This window comes from Hippichthys cyanospilos, chromosome 6, assembly GCF_059441005.1.
Source record: "Hippichthys cyanospilos isolate Australia breed blue-spotted pipefish chromosome 6, RoL_Hcya_1.0, whole genome shotgun sequence".
Classification (NCBI taxonomy): domain Eukaryota; kingdom Metazoa; phylum Chordata; class Actinopteri; order Syngnathiformes; family Syngnathidae; genus Hippichthys; species Hippichthys cyanospilos.
The window spans coordinates 4,484,330-4,507,894 of NC_142374.1; the positions used below are offsets into that span (position 1 = coordinate 4,484,330).

Genomic DNA, 23,565 nt, shown 5'->3' on the forward strand with positions numbered 1-23,565 from the left:
TCTGACCGGTGGTCGAGACCAAACAGCCCATATTAATGCATTGGATACCCTGTACTCCCGAACCATCGCCCACAAAAAAACAAAGAAAGTACACATTTCCTAATGGTGAGGCAGTGAGTGAGTTCACATTGTGTACATAAATAGATACTTATCAAGTGGGACTAAAAGCTGTGATTAAACCCTAAAGAAGCTGCTGGACTTGATGCTCAAATATGTTCTCCGGCTCCAGACTCTCAGCTACTGCAAAATGTACTCCTGTGTTATTACAACCACTGACTGACAAACGCAACAACGCAGTGAGACCACTACAGACTGCAGATCTGTTCCCATGGTTACTCATACCAAAAGATCTCAGCTATTGATGGTTCGCAAAGATCACTGAAAACCTATGAAAGAAAACCGTGGATGAGCCAGCCAGACACAAATGTGAGATTGAGAGGACATGGACATGTTTGCCTCTAAATAAGATTTGTGAAGTGTTGTGACGTAATCTACAGCCAAAACCATCTTGCTTTTTAGCAGTAGGATGTGAAAGAGAATATGTTAAGAGCAAGTGGGCGTTTTTTTTTATCCCACCATAAGATGGACCAATATATCTTTTTGCAGGGGACTGGGACCCGTCTGGTCCACGAATCGCCAACCTTTGCACATAATAGATGCTTATTGAATTGAATTGGGAAATATCACAAAAGAGAAAATCGTGTTTGTGTGTATTTACAAAGTTACTTATAAATATTAGAATTTTAGAAAGTCCAACTCTATATGGGTCATTCTAGAATTGGAGGACATTGTACGTCTCACCCACTCAAATTTTAAATATGCCACATACAGAATGCTAAAAAAAAACACGGTTTTTAAATAAGTTTACAAGTCTAAAAAACTGAGAGAAATGAATGCTCGAAAATTCTTTTAAAAATACAAAATAAGTCTGGAGTATGCCCTCTGTGGAGTTTTCATTGTATCCCTGAGCCTGCATGGTTTCTCTCCAGGCACTCTGGCTTCCTTCCACATTCCAAAAACATGCATGGCAGGTGCATTGAACACTCTAAATTGTCTTTATGTGTGATTGGTTGTTTGTCACCGTGAGCCCTCCAATTGGCTGGCAACCAGTTCAAGGTGTCCCTCGCCTACTGCCCGAAGCCAGCTGCGATAGGCACCAGCAAGCCTGCGACCCTTGTGAGGATAAAAGGCTACAGAAAATGGATGGATGGATCTTTCATTGCTGTCTCTTGAAACAGTGGGAACAATTGTTTTAATAAACAAAACACTTCAAATTATTATGATTATACATGGAACGTGTGTTGTCACACAACATGCATGGTAGAAGAAGAGGAACACAGTGAATCACATGAAATGCTGGACTTGACATCATCACTTTTCCAAAAGAATGGCTTGAGCATGTCCTCTCCTCTATTTTTCATATTTCTATCAAATGGATAGCAGGCGAGTAGCGAGCCTGCTAGAACGGGTGTGGAGTCGTTAAGGCTAGAGTTAACCGGCACTAGGCTGGACTGTTACAACACACATAGCATACTTAGTCTAGGTCACTGCAATCCACACACTGTTTCAATACCTAATGCTGAATGCCCCAATGATAAGATTTCTGCTGAGGTGGTGTTGATTAAGGAAAACAGCCCTGCCTCTTTAATCAGTAAGACTAGTGACAAAGTGCCTAGGCGAAATATTAATATCAATATGCGCGCTGTAGTCGTCGACAATCGAATTCCTACTTTACTAACATCGCGACGAGGTTTTAATTACTCAAAATATAGAGCAAGCCCCAGCCATAAAAATCTTGTTGGTATTAGTACTACCAACACGAGGACTCAGAATAGTCCGGGAAAAATGTCCCAGTTTAAATTCGGCTTCATAAATATTAGGTCACTCGCTTCAAAAGCCCTTCTTGTAAATGATCTTATTACAGATCAAAATCTTAACGTGCTTGGTCTCTGCGAAACCTGGCTAAAACCAAATGAATTCTTACCATTAAATGAGGCCTCACCCGCAAACTTTGTGGGCTCACATGTTGCCCGTCCTTGTAAAAAAGGGGGGGGTGTCGCCCTAATTTCGGAATCTGATCTTAGGCTTAGCACGAGCACGAGTCACACTTTCAAGACATTTGAGGCTCTCGTTATGCGATCGAGCTCCTCACCACCATTTTATGTGGTAGTTATTTACCGTCCTCCTGGCCCATACTCTGGATTCTTAGATGAATTCCCTGAACTTATGGCTGACTTAATAACTCACACAGATAATATATTGATTATGGGTGACTTCAATATTCATATGAACTCCCCATCAGAGCCACTTACTGTAGCTTTTCAAGCAATAATCGATGCATTTGGTTTTACACAAATAATAAAAGCAGCAACACACCGGAATGGTAATATCTTAGACTTAGTGCTAACCCGTGGCCTAACTGCCTCAAACGTCATAATTCTGCCACATACTAACGTTATGTCTGATCATTATCTTATAACATTTGAAGTCCTAGCTCAGTGTGGTCTTGTTGTCCACAACCAAGGCTTTAAGAGCCGTGATATTAATTCTTCAACGACTGCTGCACTTTCTGAATTACTGCCTTCCGCAACAGCTGCCTTTCCGTCCTTCACTGGCTCAGTCGATAAGCTCGCGAATGATTTTAATTCGGTTCTCCTAAATTCCCTAAACTCTATTGCGCCGCTGAAACTTAAAACTCGTCCGAAGCGGCGCACTCCGTGGTTTACGGAGGAAACGCGTACGTGTAAACTGTTAAGTAGACAACTTGAGCGTAAATGGCGAACAACTAAACTTGAGGTTTTCCGTCAGGCCTGGTGCGATAGCTTGCTGAAATATAAAGAGGCTCTTAGGCTAGCAAAAACTAATCACTTTTCCAAAATGATTAGTCTTAATAAAAACAACCCAAAGTATTTATTTGAGACGGTAGCGCAGCTAACACAGCAGCAGCAGGTTAATCAAAATTCCCTCCATTCAGCACACGATTTCATGCAATCCTTTACTCAGCGGATTCAGCTAATAAGGGAAGAAATAAAAAAGGCAGCGCCGCTCACCACCTCAACTGTGATTGTTGATGCTAGTTCGGACAATCAGGTTCATGAAAGTCTGGCTACCCTGTCCCAGTTTGATTTAGTATCCCTGGAGTGTCTTACACAACTGGTTAATGCAGCAAAGCCGACGTCCTGCATGCTCGACCCGCTTCCAGGCAAACTCGTCAAAGAGTTGTTCCCGATCTTGGGGTCGTCTGTCTTGAATATTATCAACCTGTCACTCTCCTCTGGCATTGTACCTGAAGCTTTTAAGACGGCCGTCATTCAACCATTACTTAAGAAACCACACCTAGATCCTGAAGATCTCGCTAACTATAGGCCAGTGTCACACCTTCCGTTTATCGCCAAAATTCTCGAGAAAGTTGTAACACAACAGCTTAGTGATTTTATGATAGACAACAATAGATTTGAACTCCTTCAGTCAGGTTTTAGGGCCAACCACTCAACTGAGACAGCCCTAGTAAAAGTGACGAATGATCTTCTCTTAGCCTCGGATTCCAACATCTCATCAATATTATTACTGCTTGATCTTAGTGCCGCATTTGACACTATTGATCATCATATTCTTATAGAACGTCTTAGATCATGTGTTGGTATCTCGGGATCAGCACTTTCTTGGTTCAGATCTTACATCCTGGGAAGGACGCATATAGTGTCTCTTATGGCGACGCGATCTCTGAGTCTTTCTCCGTCTCATGTGGTGTCCCGCAGGGGTCAGTACTTGGCCCCTTACTGTTCAACATCTACATGATTCCTCTCGGCGATATTATACGCAAACATGCTATTAGTTTTCATTGCTATGCTGATGATACCCAACTCTATATGCCCTTAGAAATAACGGATCCGTGCAAGTGCAGTAAACTGGAGGCTTGCCTTGCCGAGATTAAACAATGGATGTCTTCCAATTTTCTGCTTCTCAACCCTAATAAAACTGAGATGTTATTTATTGGCCCTGCTCATCATCAGCACCTGCTTAAGAATACCACGCTGAACCTAGAAAACTGTATTATTTCCCAAAGTAGTTCTGCAAAAAATCTCGGCGTGATATTTGACTCAACTCTCTCCTTTCGAACACATATTAATAACATGACAAGAACGGCGTTTTTTCACCTCCGCAATATAGCTAAAATTCGCCCTATTCTTTCTCTTAGCGATGCAGAAACATTAATTCATGCATTTGTTACGTCGCGCCTAGACTATTGCAACATTTTGTTTTCTGGCCTTCCCATGTCTCAAATTAAAAGCCTGCAGTGTGTACAGAATGCAGCGGCGAGACTATTGACAAGGACGAGAAAGTTTGATCATATTACTCCGATTCTAGCTGACCTGCATTGGCTTCCAATACACGTGAGATGTGATTTTAAGGTGTTGTTAATTACTTATAAAATTTTACACGGTTTAGCTCCTTCCTATCTCGTCGACTTAGTATCACCTTATGTTCCGTCCCGACAACTTCGATCACAAAATGCCGGTTTGCTATCGACCCCACGGGCTAAAAAGAAGTCTGCGGGATCAAGGGCATTTTCCATTCGCGCGCCAGTACTATGGAATGCCCTACCTATGGAAGTTCGCGCAGCCACCTCGGTAGAAATCTTTAAATCCCGACTAAAAACACATCTATACTCAAAAGCATTTAGTTAAATTAGCCTGTCTGCAGCCTTCTTCTTTTTTCCTGCCCCCCTCTTCCGGCCGGGAGAGGGGGCTAGCTAGATGGTGAGGGTTGACTTGACCGCCTCCATTGGGTCCTGCGCTGGTCGACCATCACGGGTTAGGAGTCTAGCCGTCTGCGGTCCACCTGGCTGGAATGCGGGATGGTTCCTGCCCAATGGCTTTGCCTGCTGTCAAGACATCACTGCACTATATAGCACAATATGTTTTCTGTAATTTATATTGTTTCTGTGTTCGGTACATGCAGCATCCACTTCAACCTGTGGGCCTGGAAGGGGGCTCCTCCCACCTGTGGTCCCTTCTGGAGGTTTCTGATTTTCCCCAAATTGGGGTTTTTGAGTTTTTCCTTCCCCTTCTGGGAGCTTTGACAGGGGATGCTGTTGTGTACCTTACATTGAAAAGATGTCTCTGTATGACCTCTTTTCATTCTGTGAAGCCCTTTGAGACTTCGGTGATTTAGGGCTATATAAATAAAATTTGATTGATTGATTGATTGATTGATAGCCTTACTTGAACGTCTACCTCATGCAATCCCGTTACAGATATAATCAGACTAAAACAATGTTTTGTTTTCTTATTTAAGTGTGTCCTTTTGGTCAGCAGTTAGCTATACAGACAGTTTCTACTCCTGAGAGAAAGCTAATATTGGCACAGATTTGCAAGCCTGTGACTGGCAATTTTGTTATTGTGATTAGAGTAAATGCATTTATTTATGAAATCATGTAATAGAAACTGTACCATTGATCTGTAAGCTGGACTCAGTGATCAAGCGATGGTTGAATACTTATTACTGGTGAAAATGTACCGGATAATTAGAAAAGGGAAGGTTTGCTTTTCAAGAATTTTAAAGCCCAAACATCTTCTATTTCTGGAAAGACATATAAGAAACATTGGATTATGCCTTAACGATCACAACTAAGAGCATCCATGGAGTTTACGAGATTATTTGCTATAATGTCTTTATTCTGTTGATCTGATCAATTATGTCATTATTTGAGCGGCAAATATTGACATTACAAGCAACCACTAGTCTTGTTCAAAATATCTGCATATTCCATCAATGTGGATCAAATTCGTGTAAAGTTCTCAAAACGTTCTTTCTGTATTATTTATAAAATCAAGTCATTAAAAACGTCGGGCTTGAAGATGTCATATTTAATATTTGCATTATGAAATACTGTGGTCCTCTATAAGAGCTGAATTTTGATGTGTAGGTCTTTGCAGCTATTTTGTTGTTGTTTTTCCTTTGCATGCCTCAAGGACAAGGAAATAACAAATCAATGATCTTCCTTGACAATTAAACATCTCCGATACAGATGCCAAAGGTTGAACAAAGGTAGATGCTTTGTGACTTAACTGGAGTAATATTAACAATAATAATAATAGTAAGAAGAAAAAAAAATCAAAGATTTGGGATTATTGCAGTTAGAGCGCTGTCGGCGTTGCTGCATGTGTCTGCTTGTGTGCCCAGTGTGTGCGCTTCCAGTGCGCGTTTGGGGACGCTTGGAACAAGTGATGTTCAACCACAAACGCTTTAAATAGACTCAGACAGGATGGAGGTTGTTTACATAAGCCATCCAGAAATACGATGATAGATAGCTGTATTAAAATGAAGACAACACAGGAAAATGATCATTTTTTTCTGATTTTGCTGTTATGTTTGAGTAAAATTACAATTTTAGTCTTATCATATCCCAAATGCAAATCAGAGCAAGTTTTAGCAGGCAGTTAAAAGTCCAATAAATGGTTGAATTTTTTGGCTTCATTTTTTTCCCCAAGATGTATAATGCATACAGCAAGAATGCCAACAGCTGTTCCAAACACACCGATCTTTGTCTCTAAGAACTGCTAATATCCAACAAACAAGCTCTCTTACTCAACAACCCGACAACAAATTGAAAGGAGGATCTCAGGAGCGCAAGAATCACAGCTGAACCAATCTTTGCTTTTGTCATATTGTGGATGAAGGGCGTAAAATAAAGGTCGTGTAAGCTTGAAGCATCGGCGTCTCACCATCGGCAGCCAAGGAGCACTGGATCGTCAACATCAGCACCGCACTGACGCTCACAAAGCACCGGGCCAGCATCCCGCCCAGCGCCCGCGTCCTCTTCTCCTGCCTCGGCGTCCGCGCATCCAGGTTCGGCGCAACGAGAAACAGCGACAATTGCCCTTTCGGACTCTTTTTCCTGCCGACCCCGACCCCGCGGCCGCCGCTGCTGGGAAAGAGCGCATGTTTGGGAGCCATCGGTCAAGCAATTAATGCGGAATGGAGAACTGCTAACGGCGGCATCCGATCAAGCTGCCCCGGCTGCGCACAAGCTGGGCTCCCCTCCCCATGGACCCTCTGCCGGGAGCTCGCTTTGCTTCTCTGCCGGGAAACAAACAATGAGCTATTTCTTGCTTCAAGCCGTCACGCTGTCTCCGTGTGTGTCTGTGAAGTCTGATATCCCTGCTGTGACCGCAAAGGCGCTCGCCAGCGCGTCAATTTTGGATTTGTAACCGGAAGTAAGTTGATGGCGCCTTCAAAATAAAACAGCGCTCTCATTTCGGGAACGGAAAAGCGCATTCTGACCAGCATTAACATTGTCGTCACAAAGTGGCAAAATCAGCCATCGTCCACTCAAGAGTACCTGCGAAGGTATGCTACTGATATGGGGGGCGCCGCCTTAATTCATTACTGGGGCTTGTGTACATACACAGCACAACATAGCTCCATTGCCCTCATCTGGAGGCCTGAGCGTCCTAATTGCATGGGCTCCGGTGTGCTATCTTAATGCCGCAATTCAATGTTCAAATACGAATACTATATGAACTAATATTTCTTAATGTAGCCGATTAATACAATAACTAAGTTAAACTTTTACATGCTTTTGCTGGGAAAGATGACAGGCTAGTTAGCCATTTGAAGACATCTATTTTATTTTCTGGCTTGTCAGATTGAATACAGAATGATTTAATCAAAGCAGTTGCGGACGTCAACAGATGTCGACGTCATTTCATTAATTCATTTTTGTGTGCTGCATGTTGTATGCTTAAAGAACGCAGATATGAGATTTTAAACAGTTAACTGCTGCCAATGAAATGTATGAATACGGTGCTCATGATGTTTGTAACTGGTTGTGACGTCAGTGCCTCCCCAGCAATGAACCTCACTGCACGTCACTGGAAAATTCTGGAAATTCTGCCTAAAGCATAAACTATGCTGTGAAGCTAAGTAATAAATGAATTAAAATACAAAAAAATGTATCTTGTCATGTCTTTAAAGGTTTGCAATACAATACAGATTAAATATTTTGTACCATTTTTAGGATTAAGCCAACCTTTCACTGGATGTACATTGAGCGTAATGAGCTACATTTAGAATGGCAAATCCATATTTGCAGTTATGCTGGTGAGGGTAATATAAAAGTAATGCAATAGTTGTGTAATGCCTTACATTTCAAATACAGTAATATTTTAACGTAACAAATTACTTTGAAATGGCAATAATAAGTCATAAATAATGCATTACAGCTTTGAAATCATTTGCCCAACACGGAACTGTACAGTAGGCATACAGTAAGTAATTCATGACATTATATAGGATGAAGTAAAGAGACTGAGAAAATGTTGGAGGATGCTAATGCAATCTTCATTCTAGTTTTTCTTACTATGACGACTACTACTACTACTATTGTATTACATTATTGAAATTACAAATGACATATATGAGGAATAAGGATTCAGAAATTATCAAACTATCTTCTTTTACTTTTGCACCCCTGTAGTGTGACTGGTCAATGCAGCATTTTGTCATTCCTGCTTTTTCCATCTCAGGATGCAATTTTTTTTTTTGCATTTCTTTTGCTTTAAATTTGAGTCCATGTTGTTTCTTCATGATTGCATTTCTTTTTTTGCACCGTTTTTCTTTTCTTGTGTTTACTAGTCCACACAGCACAGGTGTCACAAGGGTGCACAATGATCGGTATGGGAGTTAGAATGACTAAAAACAGCAGCAAAGACATTGCAATCCAACAAGAATTTACCTTAGCCAATCTTCATATCCGCTGCATATGCTGTGTTCAGTGCCGGTCCGTGATTTACACACGTATGCCTTCAGTGTTGTCAGACTCTCGAATAAATACCCCCCATGCAAACACGTATGCATTACTGGGCTACACAGGCTATTTTCCAGAGCTTTTAAACATCAATAAACCCGCATCACAATAAAACTTGGCATTATACATGATGCTGTCAAAACTTAAAAAAAAAATACTAATGAAAACAAACATCCACGAAATGTTATGAAGTCCACATTACAAATCACAGTTTAATATAAGCAGAACAACATTTTATTTCTTTACCATTAATTGAATATGAACGAAATACAATAACAGAAATATTAAAAATGAAACAATAAAGAAAGAAAAGGCTTGCACTCACCAAAACAAACGGCGGTCACAATCGATCAGCTGCTACTGCTGCTGGCGAATTCTCTGAAAACCACATCATCCTTCTCACAATGTATGTAATATCGACAGTGGCCAGAAGTGGAGCCAAACAAAAACAAAGCTCAAGGACAAACGCATGAACTGTTAAACTAAATCATTTCCAAAACATTATTTCGGGTGCAGCGCATGCGGCCCAGTGCCAGTTAATCCACGGACCGGTGGTTGGGGACTGCTGCCCTAGAGCCTCCGGGAGCAGGCAGATTACAAACAGCCTGGCAACACAAGTTAGCTGAATTCTAATTGGCTAAAAACTCCAACTTAAAACTACAACACTTGCAGGAGCGTAACCAAATGGATATTATAATACACGAAAAGAACAGAATATGAAGAATAAATATATATATATATATATACACACGTTAAAAAGGAAATTGAGTTTCATTTTAGTTATAATTATTATAGTTTATCCTAATTATGATAATGTCAGGTTATGTTAGGCCAGCAGAGAAGGCCTTGTTGGCCTTGACGGTCCACCACTGGTTGTGTTGATGCCTCTTGTTAATGCTCCTGGATTCCTGTCCTGCATTCTACTTTGAATGGTTAAGAATTGTGTTTTCATTTTCTTTGTGTCCATGAAAGTCAGGGGTAACTTACCATCCGGTGCTGACATATTTGCCCAAGTTTTGTAGGTTCCACGTTATTATGGTCACGGTGAGAACTGGAAAACCAAGAAAACTCTTGAGGGCTCGTTGCTCGTACGTTGTGATGGGGAAAATAAAGTCTCCTGAATCACTGCACTGGGGTTTCGCTTTTGCTAACAAAGCTTCATTCACATTAAGTCCGTAATATAATAGTTTTATATTACTCTCGCTAACATAACTGGAAATATGGATTTTCCATTCTAAATGTAGCTCATTACACTTTTTACAGATCCAGTAGAAGGTTGGCTTAAGCCTCAAACCAGTACAAATCATTTCATCTGTATGGTATCGTGAACCTTTGAAGACATGACAAATCTTTTTTTTTTTGTATTTTACCCCCTTTCTTATTTAGCTTAATGCTTCACACAGAAAGAGTTAGTGCATTCCACAATTTCAATGTTAATATCAATGTCAATATTTAAGTTCAATCAGTCAGGTTAGGAACAGCCGTTTCAAAAATAGATGTTTTAGGTGGGGGTAAGGTTAGCAGCAAGCCTCCATAGTTATTCTACTTGTACACAAGAGTGTTGTGTGGAACCCTCCTTTCTCCAAAATCATCACTTTTCAAAACACAAAAATATGACGTTTGTTCAACCATTAGCACCGGATTGAGAAAAAGAGCAGGTCATTTTCGACACTTAAGATTGGCCAATACCTGGTTGGAAAAAAAAAAGAGAGAAACGTCTGAGGACTTGTTTTTTTTTAATATGAAATTCACCTAATTGTTACGAGGTTATGGCCTGACGCCATATGTATAGGTGGGGATATACAGCATACAGTTTGTGTATAGATGAATATTATAGGCAACATTTATTATCAAAATAAAACACAGAGAAAATGAATAACAAGATATAAATATATATAGATTTTTTTTATTATTATTTCAAAGTGAACTTTGACATCAATTCATAATTTGACGCTCACCAATAAGTCACCAAGAAGGAACCCGCTTTTTGTGACTAAGTACATAAGGCCTGGTCACACTAAAACTCAGAACTGGAAGGGGGAAAAAAATAGCACACATGACAGCCAAAACAATTATTTTCCCAGTCCTCATAATGCTTTTATTGCACAGTGCAGGTGCTACATGTCAACTAGTGTAGCGGTTAAGAACACAAAATCATCAAAAAAAAAAAAACAAAACCTAATGTACCCTTAATTTCAACGGAAATGGTTTCAACGTATCAATTTGTATCTATAAATTAACTAAATACAACATCAACCAAAGATAAAAGAGAACTGTGGTACTGATTAAACTTAAATGAGTCTGAGGACTAAACTGGATATTTCTGCAGCTCAGTGTGCAACAATGATAAAAACAAAGAAATCTTGACACAGCATCTAAATTGAATTACAACTACAAACTTACACAGGTGCCAGCACAAAAAAAGACCAAAAACCAATGGAACTAAAATCTATTAAGAAGGCGAATGTTGAAACGTTCAAATGATGCTGGGCTTTGCCTGCGGAAACACTTTGACTCTCTGATGACTGCATGGATTACCAAAGATAAAGTTAGGGATTAGGGGACATCATATGCTTTTATCTCGTGATGATTTGATTCCATCTGACAGAAACAACACGTATGTGATTGAAACTATAAGAGCCCAGCAAAAAGGAACATGCACACGTGAGCAAAATTGTTTATATCCCGCCGTTAATTCAATAGTAGCAGTAGTATTAGAAGCAGTAATAACAAAAATAATGGAAAAAAAATGTGACAGGCCTGGATCAAAGTTAAGATACTCTAACTAAATATTTGACGATGCAGTCACTTCTATCAAAGGTGTTTTTTCTCTGGACATATGGTTCGTTTCTACATCGGGAACATAGAGATTGGGCCCTTGTCAAAAAGTTCCAGTGTTGTCTCGTCTGTCCATAGGACATTCTCCCTGACGCTTTGTATCTTGTCAACATTTAGTAAAACAACAGAAGATGCAATTCTATGCTGATGTATCTTGATGTAATTTGGAGTTAACCTTTATTTTATTTGGTGGCTATTCTAGTATCTTTTGGTTAAAAAAAAAACGTTATCTGCCTCTTCATTTTGCCATGAATTTTTGATGTCACGTTAAGTCTTTCAGTGCCATAGACGAGAATTTTCATCATGTACAATACTTAGGTTGTGTGCCTGTGACAAGAATTATTATCCACTATGTTTTAAATGAACGGATGGATGACAGTCGTGGACAGCGCCCCTCTTAATACTATGCCAATCGAACATTGCTGTAGTTATAAACAAATGCAAACTGTTTTTTTTTGCCATTAAATACACATTTTCATTGTTTTTTTTCCGTGTTTAATCAAAGGGGAGGACTGTTGAGAGAAAAATAGCTTTGTGTCGGTCAATCTTGTGTAGAAAACAAAAAAACGAATTTTCTCCTTTTGTCCAAAGCTTGGTGTAACTCAAATGACCAACTTTCCAACCATGATCACTGAAGAACAAAATAAGGCAGAATCGTACCTTCTATTTCAAGGTAAAGAATGGAATCAAATCTTTTACACGGTACCACCAATGACTAGATAGTCATATAATGCAATATTCTGTCGGCCTTGAAAGATGTGCTTAAACGCTCAAAATCGGCTGGCACTTGAGGTTGCCTTTTCAGATAACGCTTGGCACTGAAAGAAATTGTGGCTCATGAAAATCTAAAATGTGAAAATGCAGTCACAGGAACATCAAGCTGCTTGGAGATGCTCTTGTAGTGTTTACCCTTGACAAACTATAATTGTCTCTCTCATCTTCCAGTAATTAATACAGTAAAACTCCTCGACAAGGAAACCTGCATGTACAGAAAAAATCCCCCAGTGTAAAAAAAAAATCCGTGCATTGAAGCCTTTCCCTCTTCCTCCTACAATGAAAAAAATCCCTGTTGCAAAACGAAATGTTTTTTTCTCCATTTACGTCGCGTTTGGCTAGCACTGTATACTCAGGCAGCTTTTCCCGTCTGTCAATATTCTCCCATACTATAGGTGGCAGTAAGTTGACTCTACAGCATACAAACAACAATACTTTATAACAGAGGTAGAGAATCCTAATCGATTCAAATGGTCTAAACAGACCAGAGTTGTTTACGGTATTTAGATCACAGTATTCCTTTTCAGGCAAATCATAAAGGTGTTTGTACCAGCGAACTTCCATAAGCAATAGTCGTTGTCCGCTCGTAAAGAAATCCCAGAAGAAACGCGTTGCGGAAAACCCGTTCCACATGGACTCTGCGTGGAGGGGGAGCGGCTGCCGAAATGACGTCATTTTGACGAGTGCAGCCGCACGGAGCTTTAACCAAGTCAACACTTGAAGACAGGATAAAGTAATATGATGGATGAAGCAAAGTGATTATGCAAGAAATTGTTACAAGTATGAAAATGAATGCTTATTGTATGTAGATTTGGCAATTTCTTTCATTTTTCTTCTTCTTTTTTTTTTAATGTTTTGTTTTTTAACTTCAGTCAGATTGTGATTGCACGGATTGCTCGGATGTTTACGTCCGAAACATAGATTTGCTATAGTGAAAAGCCCCCTGTTGTGAAAACTTTCTGCCTGCAAATATGATTTACTTGTCGAGGAGTTCTAGTGTAATTACGTTGAACCACAATTCATATGCCATTCTCATATTATTATATTTTGTAGTGTCAAAAAACAGTGAAGCTATCAACAATTTTGTCCACGTGTGTAATTATCTTTTTTTTTATGTTAATAGAGAGAGCTGAGCCACGACACAGGCACAAAATACATGCATACTACATTCCGACGTGAAGAGGTACACCATTTTGAACTGTGCAACCACTCACTTAGGATTGTTAACATAGTAGCAAATTATACATGAAATGCACATTACATAGGCAAAATAGCAAAACCCATACAATAAATAGATGAGGGCAACTTTGATTTATGGATAAAGCACTTTGAAAGAACCCCTGACAAATGAATAAACATGATGCCTACCTATGGTAAAAGCTGCATACAAGAACCAACTACAATATTCTCTGATCGCAACAGAGAACACATTGATCAGGAAACGTATTATGCGACAGAATTTGATTTTTCCTCAAATACATTCAGGTGTGACGGTAAAGCATTGCATTTGTCTGAATTTAGGTCCTACATTTTTTTGAGTACTGCGTTGTGTTCTTGGTGAGCGCGATATACATTCCCTGACTTGTACTTTCTTAGGATACTGTAAGAAATATTATTTTCAAACTGTTGGTGATGTCAACGTTAGGGGTCTATCCTCTAAGAAGGAACCAGTACACATGTTTGCAAATTGTATGATATCACTGAGATATCCTCCGTCAGCCAGTTTGGAGAAAGGCACTAGTCGTACAGTACAAAGAGTCTCAAATACAGCCCGATATAGAAAAAGCCATGTCACAATACATACTAAAACAAAAATAAATCAACACCACACTGGATAAAGGATAAGAGTTAATCTCAGCCTACATTTCAAGATGAAATACTGATGCTAATAGACACACATGAACACACACCAAAAAAAAAAAAAAAAAGCTCAACTTCCAATACAGCAGATAACAATTCACTTCAAAACATTATAGCAGATATACAGAGGCACTAGCTTGTAGGATAGCATTTATATTCTATAATCAAAGTAAAAGCCACTTCTAGTCACCAGAACTACAACACTGAGAATTGCGGGCTTAAATGGGATTAATCCTCTAAATTCACAGCTACAAAGTGGCAGATAATCATTACATAGCAGCGTAATATCTATACATTCCAAATACAATTTGCCAAATATATCTCAGAAAAATAAAACCTCAACCTCATTTCTAAAATAGATCTCTGACAATATTTATTTCTACGTCAAACTGCAACAGTTCGCTGGAGGTGAAAGAATGAAAAGCATCAACTGCGCCCAGAAAAATGATGAGTGAAACAAGGTCTTTGGTGCGGATTTCCATAAAAACACCAGCTGAACACTACTCAACACAACAATTAAAAACATGAAAACAATAGCAAGGCTACGCATAATCCACCCTGAAGGAATGTAACATAACTGACAGGCTTCAACCGAGGACAGGTCAAACGTTAAAAACATTTACGGTTACGCCGAAACGCACGTAACAGCTCAGCGAGGATACTGTCAATTACTGTACGAGATTATTTCAAACACTTGTAAGCATTTAACAGAATTTCTCTTAAGATCTACGCCACTCCCAAACATCTAAAAACGGCAAATCAACTAAATGGAATAACAAACACATTGGGCAATCCAGGGAGCATCTAGATTGTATTGCAGTTAAAGTAAACAGTGACAATACTGTTATGAATTAAGTACTATAGTGAGTAGAAATTGATTATCAAAATATCAAATCACTCTTTATACACTTTTAAAAAAATCATTCAGTCAAAGCCCTAAGTGTGCAGCCTAAGTAAAACCATAATCTGAGTTAGCAAGCAAACTGAAGTTGAACAATATTTAAACATATTAAAGAGTCCTCCTATTTACCCATATTCAGAGTTTGAAGGCTAAGAAGTGCTGCATGCCTATTCAAATTTACAGATTTCATAATTGTGTGTGCGTGTATATATATATATATATATATATATATATATATATATATATATATATATATATATATATATAATATGTACACACACACACACACACACACACACACACACACACACACACCTGTATTTATAAACTCCTGAAGCGGCATCTTGGACTGCTGTTAAGGCACTGGCAAATGGCGGCAGCAGCAAACAAACAAAGAGAGCCTTACAACCAAGCATGGCTTCAACAACTGCGTGGTACGTCCATGCTACAAGGCAGCACACATGAAATGAAAGGTAGCCGCATAAAACTGATTCTCAAAGAAAACAAGACAGAAATTATGTGCAAAGGACACAGCCTTAAATTTTGTGAATATGTTTCGTCTCTTGCATTCAGTAAAGCTCAAAGGTTCATCCACTTGGCAGACATGATTTTACAGGAAGTCACACCGACCCGAAGGTGCTCCGTACAATTTAACACAATTGCTGAATTACCAACCTTCGGAGACGCGGTGAATTTCCCTAAACAATCTAACGTTATTTCACCCTTTTGCCAAGCGCGTGTTACTTTCCTGATTACAAGTGTTTCTTTTGTGCTCCGCTGCATGTCACAGCTCCAATGCGTTTACCATTGGCCATCATGCCCCTCGGGCAGACCCAATGGCGCTGCTGCGGCCCCGCTCTGTTCCTCAAATATAAGAGAACTGAGGACGGCGGCTGAGTTTGGTGGGACTCAGAGGGAAGCCTGTGTAGGCGGCTGGCGAGGCCATGTATGGGTGAGGAGGGGGCAGTGGCGGGGGGAAGCCTGGCTTCAACTGGTGGGGGTGGTGGGCATAGCCAGGCTGTTGATGTGGTTGGACTGTTGGTGAGGGGAGGAGCCTGTGATAGCCAGGATGCTGAGAGCGGCTGCTGAGGCCCATGGTCACCTGGTGGACAATAGCGCCCCCTTGGGGGTGGCAGAGGCTGTAGCTGTGCTGAAGTAGAGGAGGAGGAGGATGAGCGGTCAACAGAGGGTGGGCTGCGGTAAAAGGGCCGCTGGGAGGGTAAGAAAACAGGGTGTGTGTGGGTGGGGCGCCTAACTTGTGCTTGGGGCTGCTGTGCGGCACCTGCGGGAACTTGTGTGTGTGGACAGTAGGGGGAATAAAGGCGTGAGGTCGCAGTGGCCCATAATTGCCGTTCCACTCTTTGGTTTTGTGATTTGAAACAAAAGGCCGCACCTAAAGCAGGACAAAACAAAAAGAAAGAAAAAAAAAACAGTTTTAAAAATAGCAAGGTAGGACCAATAGTGAAACCACGGTTGGTGGATGGGGAAAGGTCAGATGAGTCTGCACATTATTATTAAATAAAGACAAAAAAAAAACCCTTTTAGGTTGACATCAACTTTCCAGAGGATGACTGTGAACAATCCATGACATGGACCAGCATTCCAAAGACAACGATGCATGAAATAAATTCCATATCGAAACTTTTGCAGAGGCCATAATTTATATTTTCTGTGATTAAACTATAAATAATTTAATTGGAATGTAACTTTTGGGGATATATTATGAATATGCCTCATCTATAACTTGATGCTTTATTAGGATTTTGCCATCTTTCTCTAGATTGGTACTGCACATTCTGTAAATACTTGTTTTTAACTCATGGTGCCTAATCTTTTGATCCCCACTACAGATGCTTAGAGAGGGTGTCAAGGGATGATACATGCCAGCGAACAATGATGTGCATTTGGTAGGGTTGAACATGCTATTTATTCACTTTTCAATGCTTAATTCCCTTTTGTTGTCTTGTATTTGATTTTCATTTAGGTACAGCTCTTTGTTTCGGCGGTGGTTGTTTTAAAAAGGATGAGGTGAAGATGTGTTTGCAGATCTTAAGCTGTGCAACATCAATACTATTTTAATGTAGCAAGTTTATGGCGTTTCAAATTGTGTTAGCATTAAAAGAGCAGACCATCTTTTTTCGGGGTGTCAAAAGTACAGCCCAGCATTTTGGCCAGCAAGCTGATCTTGTGGAGCATTAAAAAATAAGGATATGACCAGACCAATTAGTCAGCTTTCAATAATACTGTAATTTAGAGGTGGGCAACATACATTTTTTTTGCTGGTCCGACATCCGTCAGAGCCCCGCCCATTTTCCGCCTTTTTTTTCCCAGTCAGGCAAAATTGTAATAGTTGGTCTGTCTGTCTGTCAGTCTGGCTTTTTTTTTTTTCGACACATGCAACGGTGATCAGTGTGCGCTCATACGTCTATACCACTGGTTCTTAACCTTGTTGGAGGCATCGAACCCCACCAGTTTCATATGCTCATTCACCAAACCCTTCTTTAGTAAAAAAAATAAAATATGATTTTTTTAGACTGAGGGGTGGACCTCTGCGGCGGAGGCTCCACTGAACCCCTGAGATCGACTCACCGAACCCCTAGGGTTCGATCGAACCTAGGTTAAGAACCACTGGTCTATACACACGTCACCGCTTATGTCACAACAATGCTGGTCTGCTATTGGTCGGCGTCACGACTCCCTAAGGTACTGGTCTACTATTGGTCGGCGTCACAGAGTCATGAAGATGCTGGTCTGCTATTGGTCGGTGCACAGGGTCACAAAGATGGCTGCCTAAAGACTTGATCTCGTTTCTAGAGTGCTTTAAATATGGTATTTATTGTGCATTGTAGTGCTTAATTGAAACTTTAATTGGTTAGCCATGGGTCCCAAGATTGCTCATGATGTTAAAGAGAGATGTAAGAGGATGATTTATGTGGAAATGAAGCTGGAGATAATCAAGAAATACGAAAAATGCTGAGCTAGCTACCCTCACTAGGGAATATGGCCATAACAAGCTCGTCACGTCACTCAAAAGTAAATAAATCCTTTGTATATTTTTGTTTGTGATGTTATTTAATTGTATGCATGTATATAATAGATCTGTAGCGCTTTGTATATCATTTTGATTCCAATTTTTAATATGTATATACAATTCTGATGTTTTTACACACATTAGCTAATTAACATAGGTTTGGATTCACGTTACAACCAATATGGTTTGGTTGAACATTTCAATAATGGAATACACTGTCATTTGTTTTGTGTGTCAGATTTACAGTAAACAAACTGTGAACAGTGACTAGCTTGAAAACCCCAAGGTCTGTACATGGAGAGTTATACATCTTATCATGGCTGGGTCTGGACCATATTCTCTACGACTAATGAGAGTTAACTGTAATATGTGCCAGTTTAAGTAATCGAAATAAAGAAGATAACAAGACCTGGCCGAGGCTCATTGGGTGTTGCTGCTGCAGTTTTTGTTGCCATGACATAGGTGTTGATTGTAGTAGGGGGATGGAGGAGGGAGTGCTCTGTTGGCCTGTAATGTTGCAGCGCCCTCTGGATCGGGACCATGACTCTGAAACTTAAAGAAAGAAATTCAGTTAGATATATAGCTCTCCAGATATGTAGCTTTGACAATTTAAATAACTAGAATGCAATGAGAACTGCCCACATGGCAATCAAGACTAGACAAGGGAAAAGAGTTAGGGAAAATGTCAACATTTCAAACAAGCATGCAAAGTATAGCAGGTATTCATTCATATAAACTATATTGGCATTCCCTTTAGACAAAATTCTAAAGAGGGGTAACGTTTCAAATTTTGGTTGAAGAGCTTGCACTGTAAAAGAACTGCAGGATTTTATAACTGAAATATAGCCAAATAAAACCTGGACATTCAATTTCATGAACAGTGCAGTAAATGTATTCATGATTCATTAAGGATGATAACTCGTGTGACTTGGATGGGGTCACATATTAAACATATTTGAGGAATTTATTGGACAGCAGCCATTTTTTTGTGATGCGAAAGGAGATTATGACATTGTATACTGTCAAAAAAAAAAAAAAAAGAAAATGCCTCAAAACTATCGAAACCAAATCATTTTGATAAGAAACCATATTTGTAATGGCCAATGGCGTACAACCAATTGTTGTTGTGGATGGCTGGAGGTATTATTCCAGCAACAGAAATGGCAATCCATAGATTATGCCATCAATTACTTGGACAATTTCTTTGTGTTATTGATGGATTATTCAATGGGACAATCAATTTAAAAACGTTTCATTTGTGACCCTTAGAAAAATCCATTCATCTAGCTGACAGTTGCAGGTGCCACTGAATAAAGGAGTAAAGATCCAACAAACTACCATTTTCAAAAAAAGGGAAATTGTGACCTCATTATATGCAGGTTTTTTGTTTTTTTTTGGCTGAGTATTATGAATCTCCATATAAAAGAGAAGTCTCTTTAGAGGATGAAAAATGCATCCACCTTTCCCTCCAAGAGAAGTTAATTCATATAATTAAAAAACGTAACATTTAAAAACTACTATCCCTCAATTATATTGAAATATTTGCAATTAAGTGCTAGTATGGTGTCCAATGTAGGAACAACAATTTGAAATAAGTATTTGTTTTGATGAATGCTACTCTGATGGAGGCAAAGTCACTATTTGTCAGCAACAATATATTTTGCTGTTTGGATGCAAGTCAAGTACGAAAGATTATAAATTAGGTCACGTTTGCTAGTCTGGCAAGATCACCTGTTGACACCTCTATGGTCCACTAGAGGGCGGCAAGCCCCTACTGTTTCCTTCTGGCCTGCAGAATACACACCCAAAAAACAAGTGATGGGAGTTCATAACTGGAGAATGATAAAATTGTGTGCTTTCAAAAAGTACCGCACACTCAGTGACAAGGTATGTCACTTAGTAAAATGAATGCACGAGTGGCTGGGTTCCTGCTCCTTTTTTTTTTTTTTTTTTAAATCCGTTTGACCGCTTTAATTTTTTTTCCAATAACAATACTTGCGTTTTGCGTAACAATACATGCCACTTGCTATGAAGCTGCAGAGGAGTCTAGGCAGGCGGGCAACACGCTGTTGAACACCGCATCGAGGAAAGATAATCGATAGTGTCATAAAGTATCACTTAACGTAGTTGACCTGTCACAATATTTTTTTATTACCCTCTTCTAAACCTTGTTTGTTTTTATTTGTTTTATCTTAGCAAAAACATTGAGGCAGCATGGCATCAATGCTATTTACATACTCTAGCTATCTTACTTTTTTCCCCCCTCATCTTATCAATCAATTAATCAAATTTTATTTGATATCTTATCATCTTATTTGAAAAGTAATCAGACTGGTTATGCCAGATGATATTATATTAGGCATTTGTGGCGACATATTAATGCTCAACGCTACTGCAGCAAAGGCCAAAATGCCGTACAATACAATGTCAGCATGATTAAGTCGATTTTTTATCATCCTCAATTGGCATCAAGAAAGGCATTGCTTACAGAAAAAACAGTTAAATTGACATTGCAAAGTTGACAAGTTGTAGCTCTTGCTTGTTAAGTCACACAAAGTGGTGTCCACATGAGATAAATATAAAATCAATATAAAATTTTAAGTTTTACTATCACTTTTTGATCGCTGTGATGGCCGTTCAGTGACTGTGTGGAACGGCCGGATGTGGTCCCCAGGCGGTACTTTGCCCCAATCTGGTTTAATATGGTGAATGACTACTTTTATGACAGGTGGCCTACTGAATGTGTTAGGCATTGAATGGTGGTCATACTAACCTGTTCTCCGGAAAAGCTCCTGTGTTCCTTGAGTGTTGTTGTTTTGGACTTTCATTGGTGGAACCACCATTGTCCTGATATCTCGAGGAATAGCCTGCACTGCAGGAGAAGGTAATGGTGCTATCACAGCAGCAAAACCTGAGCGGCTGTTGTGGTGACTGTTGTCGAAGAGACAATATGGACTGTTGCCATGGGGGGATGTTGAAGTGTTGGATGTAGGGGAGCCCTCGACTGTGTCACAGCCACTCTCATGACCATCATCTTCGGACATACTGGAAACATCGGTTGGTACACTCAAAATGCTTGTATTTTTATTCTTGGAGAAAATGAACACGCAAATTATTTGTAAAACAAACACACACAAACAGATAAGAAAAAACCTGTTGGATCTTTTGCAGGGTGACGCAGATGGACTGGAGTGCAGGGAGTTTGATGCAAATGAACTGGTGCTCAGGCTGCTATCAGGACTGCTAAGGGAACACACTCGTTCCATAGTCACACTGGTGTTTCTGCATACCTCACATACACACTGCTCTTTACACCTATACAGAGAACAAAACAGGTTATTTTGAAGCCATAATCCATCGTCAGTTATGATGTTTACAGGTCACCAGTCTTGGAATTACAATAATGCAAACAGTGACAATTGACTTTTATCCTCCAACCAGTGCTACAATGTTCTCCAGATTGCTCTCTCTTGCGAAATCTATTTTTCACCATTACGTCCATTGTAAAAGACCCTTACCCTCTTTGACAGTGCAACTGTGGTTTCTCTTCCTCTACTTCGTCACCATCTGTCGGTTCACTGTGGATGCTGATCACGCTGTGAGTCGGGCTTGGCGTTTCACCCATGAGTAGCATGACATCTTGCTGCAGAGCTTTGTTCAGTACATTCTCATTGAGGCAGCCCAACCTCTCTTGGGAATCATCTTCCTCCTCCTCATTTGAATTTAGATTTGTCTGCTGCTGGGGTTCCACCAGAGGTACCTTTGTCTGCGATTTACTGATTCCTAACACAGCCTGAACAACGACATTGGCCATTTTGGGGGATGGACAGTGAGCTGTGTGGATGTTAGTCGGGTGGGACAGGTTCCTTTTAAAACAAAAGGGAATGCAAAGATAGTTAAAGAATAAGTTGGGTTTGAATGAAATGGCAAAGCAATGTCTATTAAAGGACCCCACACCTATTGGGATGTAGCTTGTTTCTTTTAGTTGCTGACTGGGGCCACACAACATGTGCTATGCCAATGTTGAGTGGTTGATGTGCAGATACAGCTGGCATGTGATTCGTCAGGAGTGACTGTTGCATCAAAGTACTATAATGTACTTTCCTGTGTTGGTCAACAAAATTGTGAGCAGGGAGACAAAGCAAAATCATTTTTTGTGCACTGAACTGTTGGGTCCATCAAATGGAAAACCGCTGTAAACTCAGAGCAAACCTAAATAATCTGTTAATTGCTTATTTGTCTTCATTTCAGAAAATACAAATGCATGATTGTAGACTACAACAGTGTTTTGGCAAGCTTCAATACCCAAAAAGCTGAACTAATATTTGCAGGAAGAGGCATTGTTTGGGTGGGAAAAAAGTCTTTTTTTAAACATTTTTTTCACACTATGCGCTGTGGCTGATAGAATAGTAAAAGCCTACCTCCAATCACGGATTCTTGGGGGGCAAACTGCAGTGTCATTGGCTAGGGACGTGGTAGGTGGTGGGACAGGATGTGTTGGTGGCACACCGACTGCAGTCATCTGTGACCAGGGTGCTTGTACCAGGAGTTGCTGACCCCGGTTAGACCAGGTTGGCTGTAAGACAAGAGAGAAGTTCTCAATAATAATATTTGCAATCCAATGCAGAATTTTTAAAAGAAGAAATAGATATGCTTTGTGTTAGAATAAAATATTAATTTTAAAAATGTCAGTATATATGTATTATGTGTAAGGGGTTAAAGGTTAACCGCATAAGTTCTTGTCTTACCTGTGGTATTACACTAGGCCTGACTTGGAGGGTCTGTAGAGGAGGAGCTTGAGGTACCATGGGAACTGAGTACCTGACTGACTGGTTCAGGTTACCTTTAAAAGTCACAAAACACACACACGCACACATTCAAGCCCAACAAATGCCAATACTATGAAAAAGTATTTGCCCCCTTCCTTATTTTTGTGGTTTTTTGTTTTTTTTTTGGTATTTCTATCACTCTCAAAAGTTCAATTTCGTCAAACCAATTGTAGTATTGACCTAAGACAACCCAAGGATAAAGAAGATGCAGTTTCTAGATAATGTTCATTACCTTCATGCACAGAATCTATAAGCGCAGCCCAAGTGTTGAGGGAGTCTGGTTTGGGAGTCTGAGCATTGCATCTCTACTTTTTGCAGATGATGTGGTCCTGTTAGCTTCTACAGACCGTGACCTCCAACCTCCATAAGAGCCGTTTGTAGCATAAGAGGCTGGTATGAAGATACGCACCTCCAAATCTGAGACCATGGTCCTCAGTCAGAAAAGGGAGTGCCCTTTCCTGGTCGGGAATGAGGTCCTGCCCCAAATCGAGGCATTCAAGTATCTTGGGGTCTTGTTCAC

General features: G+C 39.9%; 2 protein-coding genes across 4 annotated transcripts in view; both read right to left on the minus strand.

The window, feature by feature from the left end:
- kiaa1549la (KIAA1549-like a) overlaps window positions 1-7,200 on the minus strand; it is a 98,845-nt gene extending 91,645 nt beyond the window's left edge. For all 3 annotated transcript variants that reach the window (XM_088416481.1, XM_088416480.1, XM_088416479.1), the window contains exon 1: window positions 6,729-7,200. In XM_088416481.1, the coding sequence (XP_088272607.1) occupies window positions 6,729-6,960 (232 nt within the window). In that variant the 5' untranslated portion in view covers window positions 6,961-7,200. The remainder of the gene's footprint in view (window positions 1-6,728) is intronic.
- An 8,192-nt stretch (window positions 7,201-15,392) lies between these two features.
- The window catches only part of hipk3a (homeodomain interacting protein kinase 3a), a 28,428-nt gene continuing 20,255 nt past the window's right edge, over window positions 15,393-23,565 (minus strand). The window contains exons 11-18 of the mRNA XM_088417154.1: window positions 22,965-23,059; window positions 22,638-22,792; window positions 22,174-22,320; window positions 21,735-22,082; window positions 21,370-21,531; window positions 20,990-21,261; window positions 18,626-18,768; window positions 15,393-16,578 (exon numbers count right to left, since the gene is read on the minus strand). Coding sequence (XP_088273280.1) covers window positions 16,051-16,578; window positions 18,626-18,768; window positions 20,990-21,261; window positions 21,370-21,531; window positions 21,735-22,082; window positions 22,174-22,320; window positions 22,638-22,792; window positions 22,965-23,059 — 1,850 coding nt within the window. The 3' untranslated portion in view covers window positions 15,393-16,050. The remainder of the gene's footprint in view (window positions 16,579-18,625; window positions 18,769-20,989; window positions 21,262-21,369; window positions 21,532-21,734; window positions 22,083-22,173; window positions 22,321-22,637; window positions 22,793-22,964; window positions 23,060-23,565) is intronic.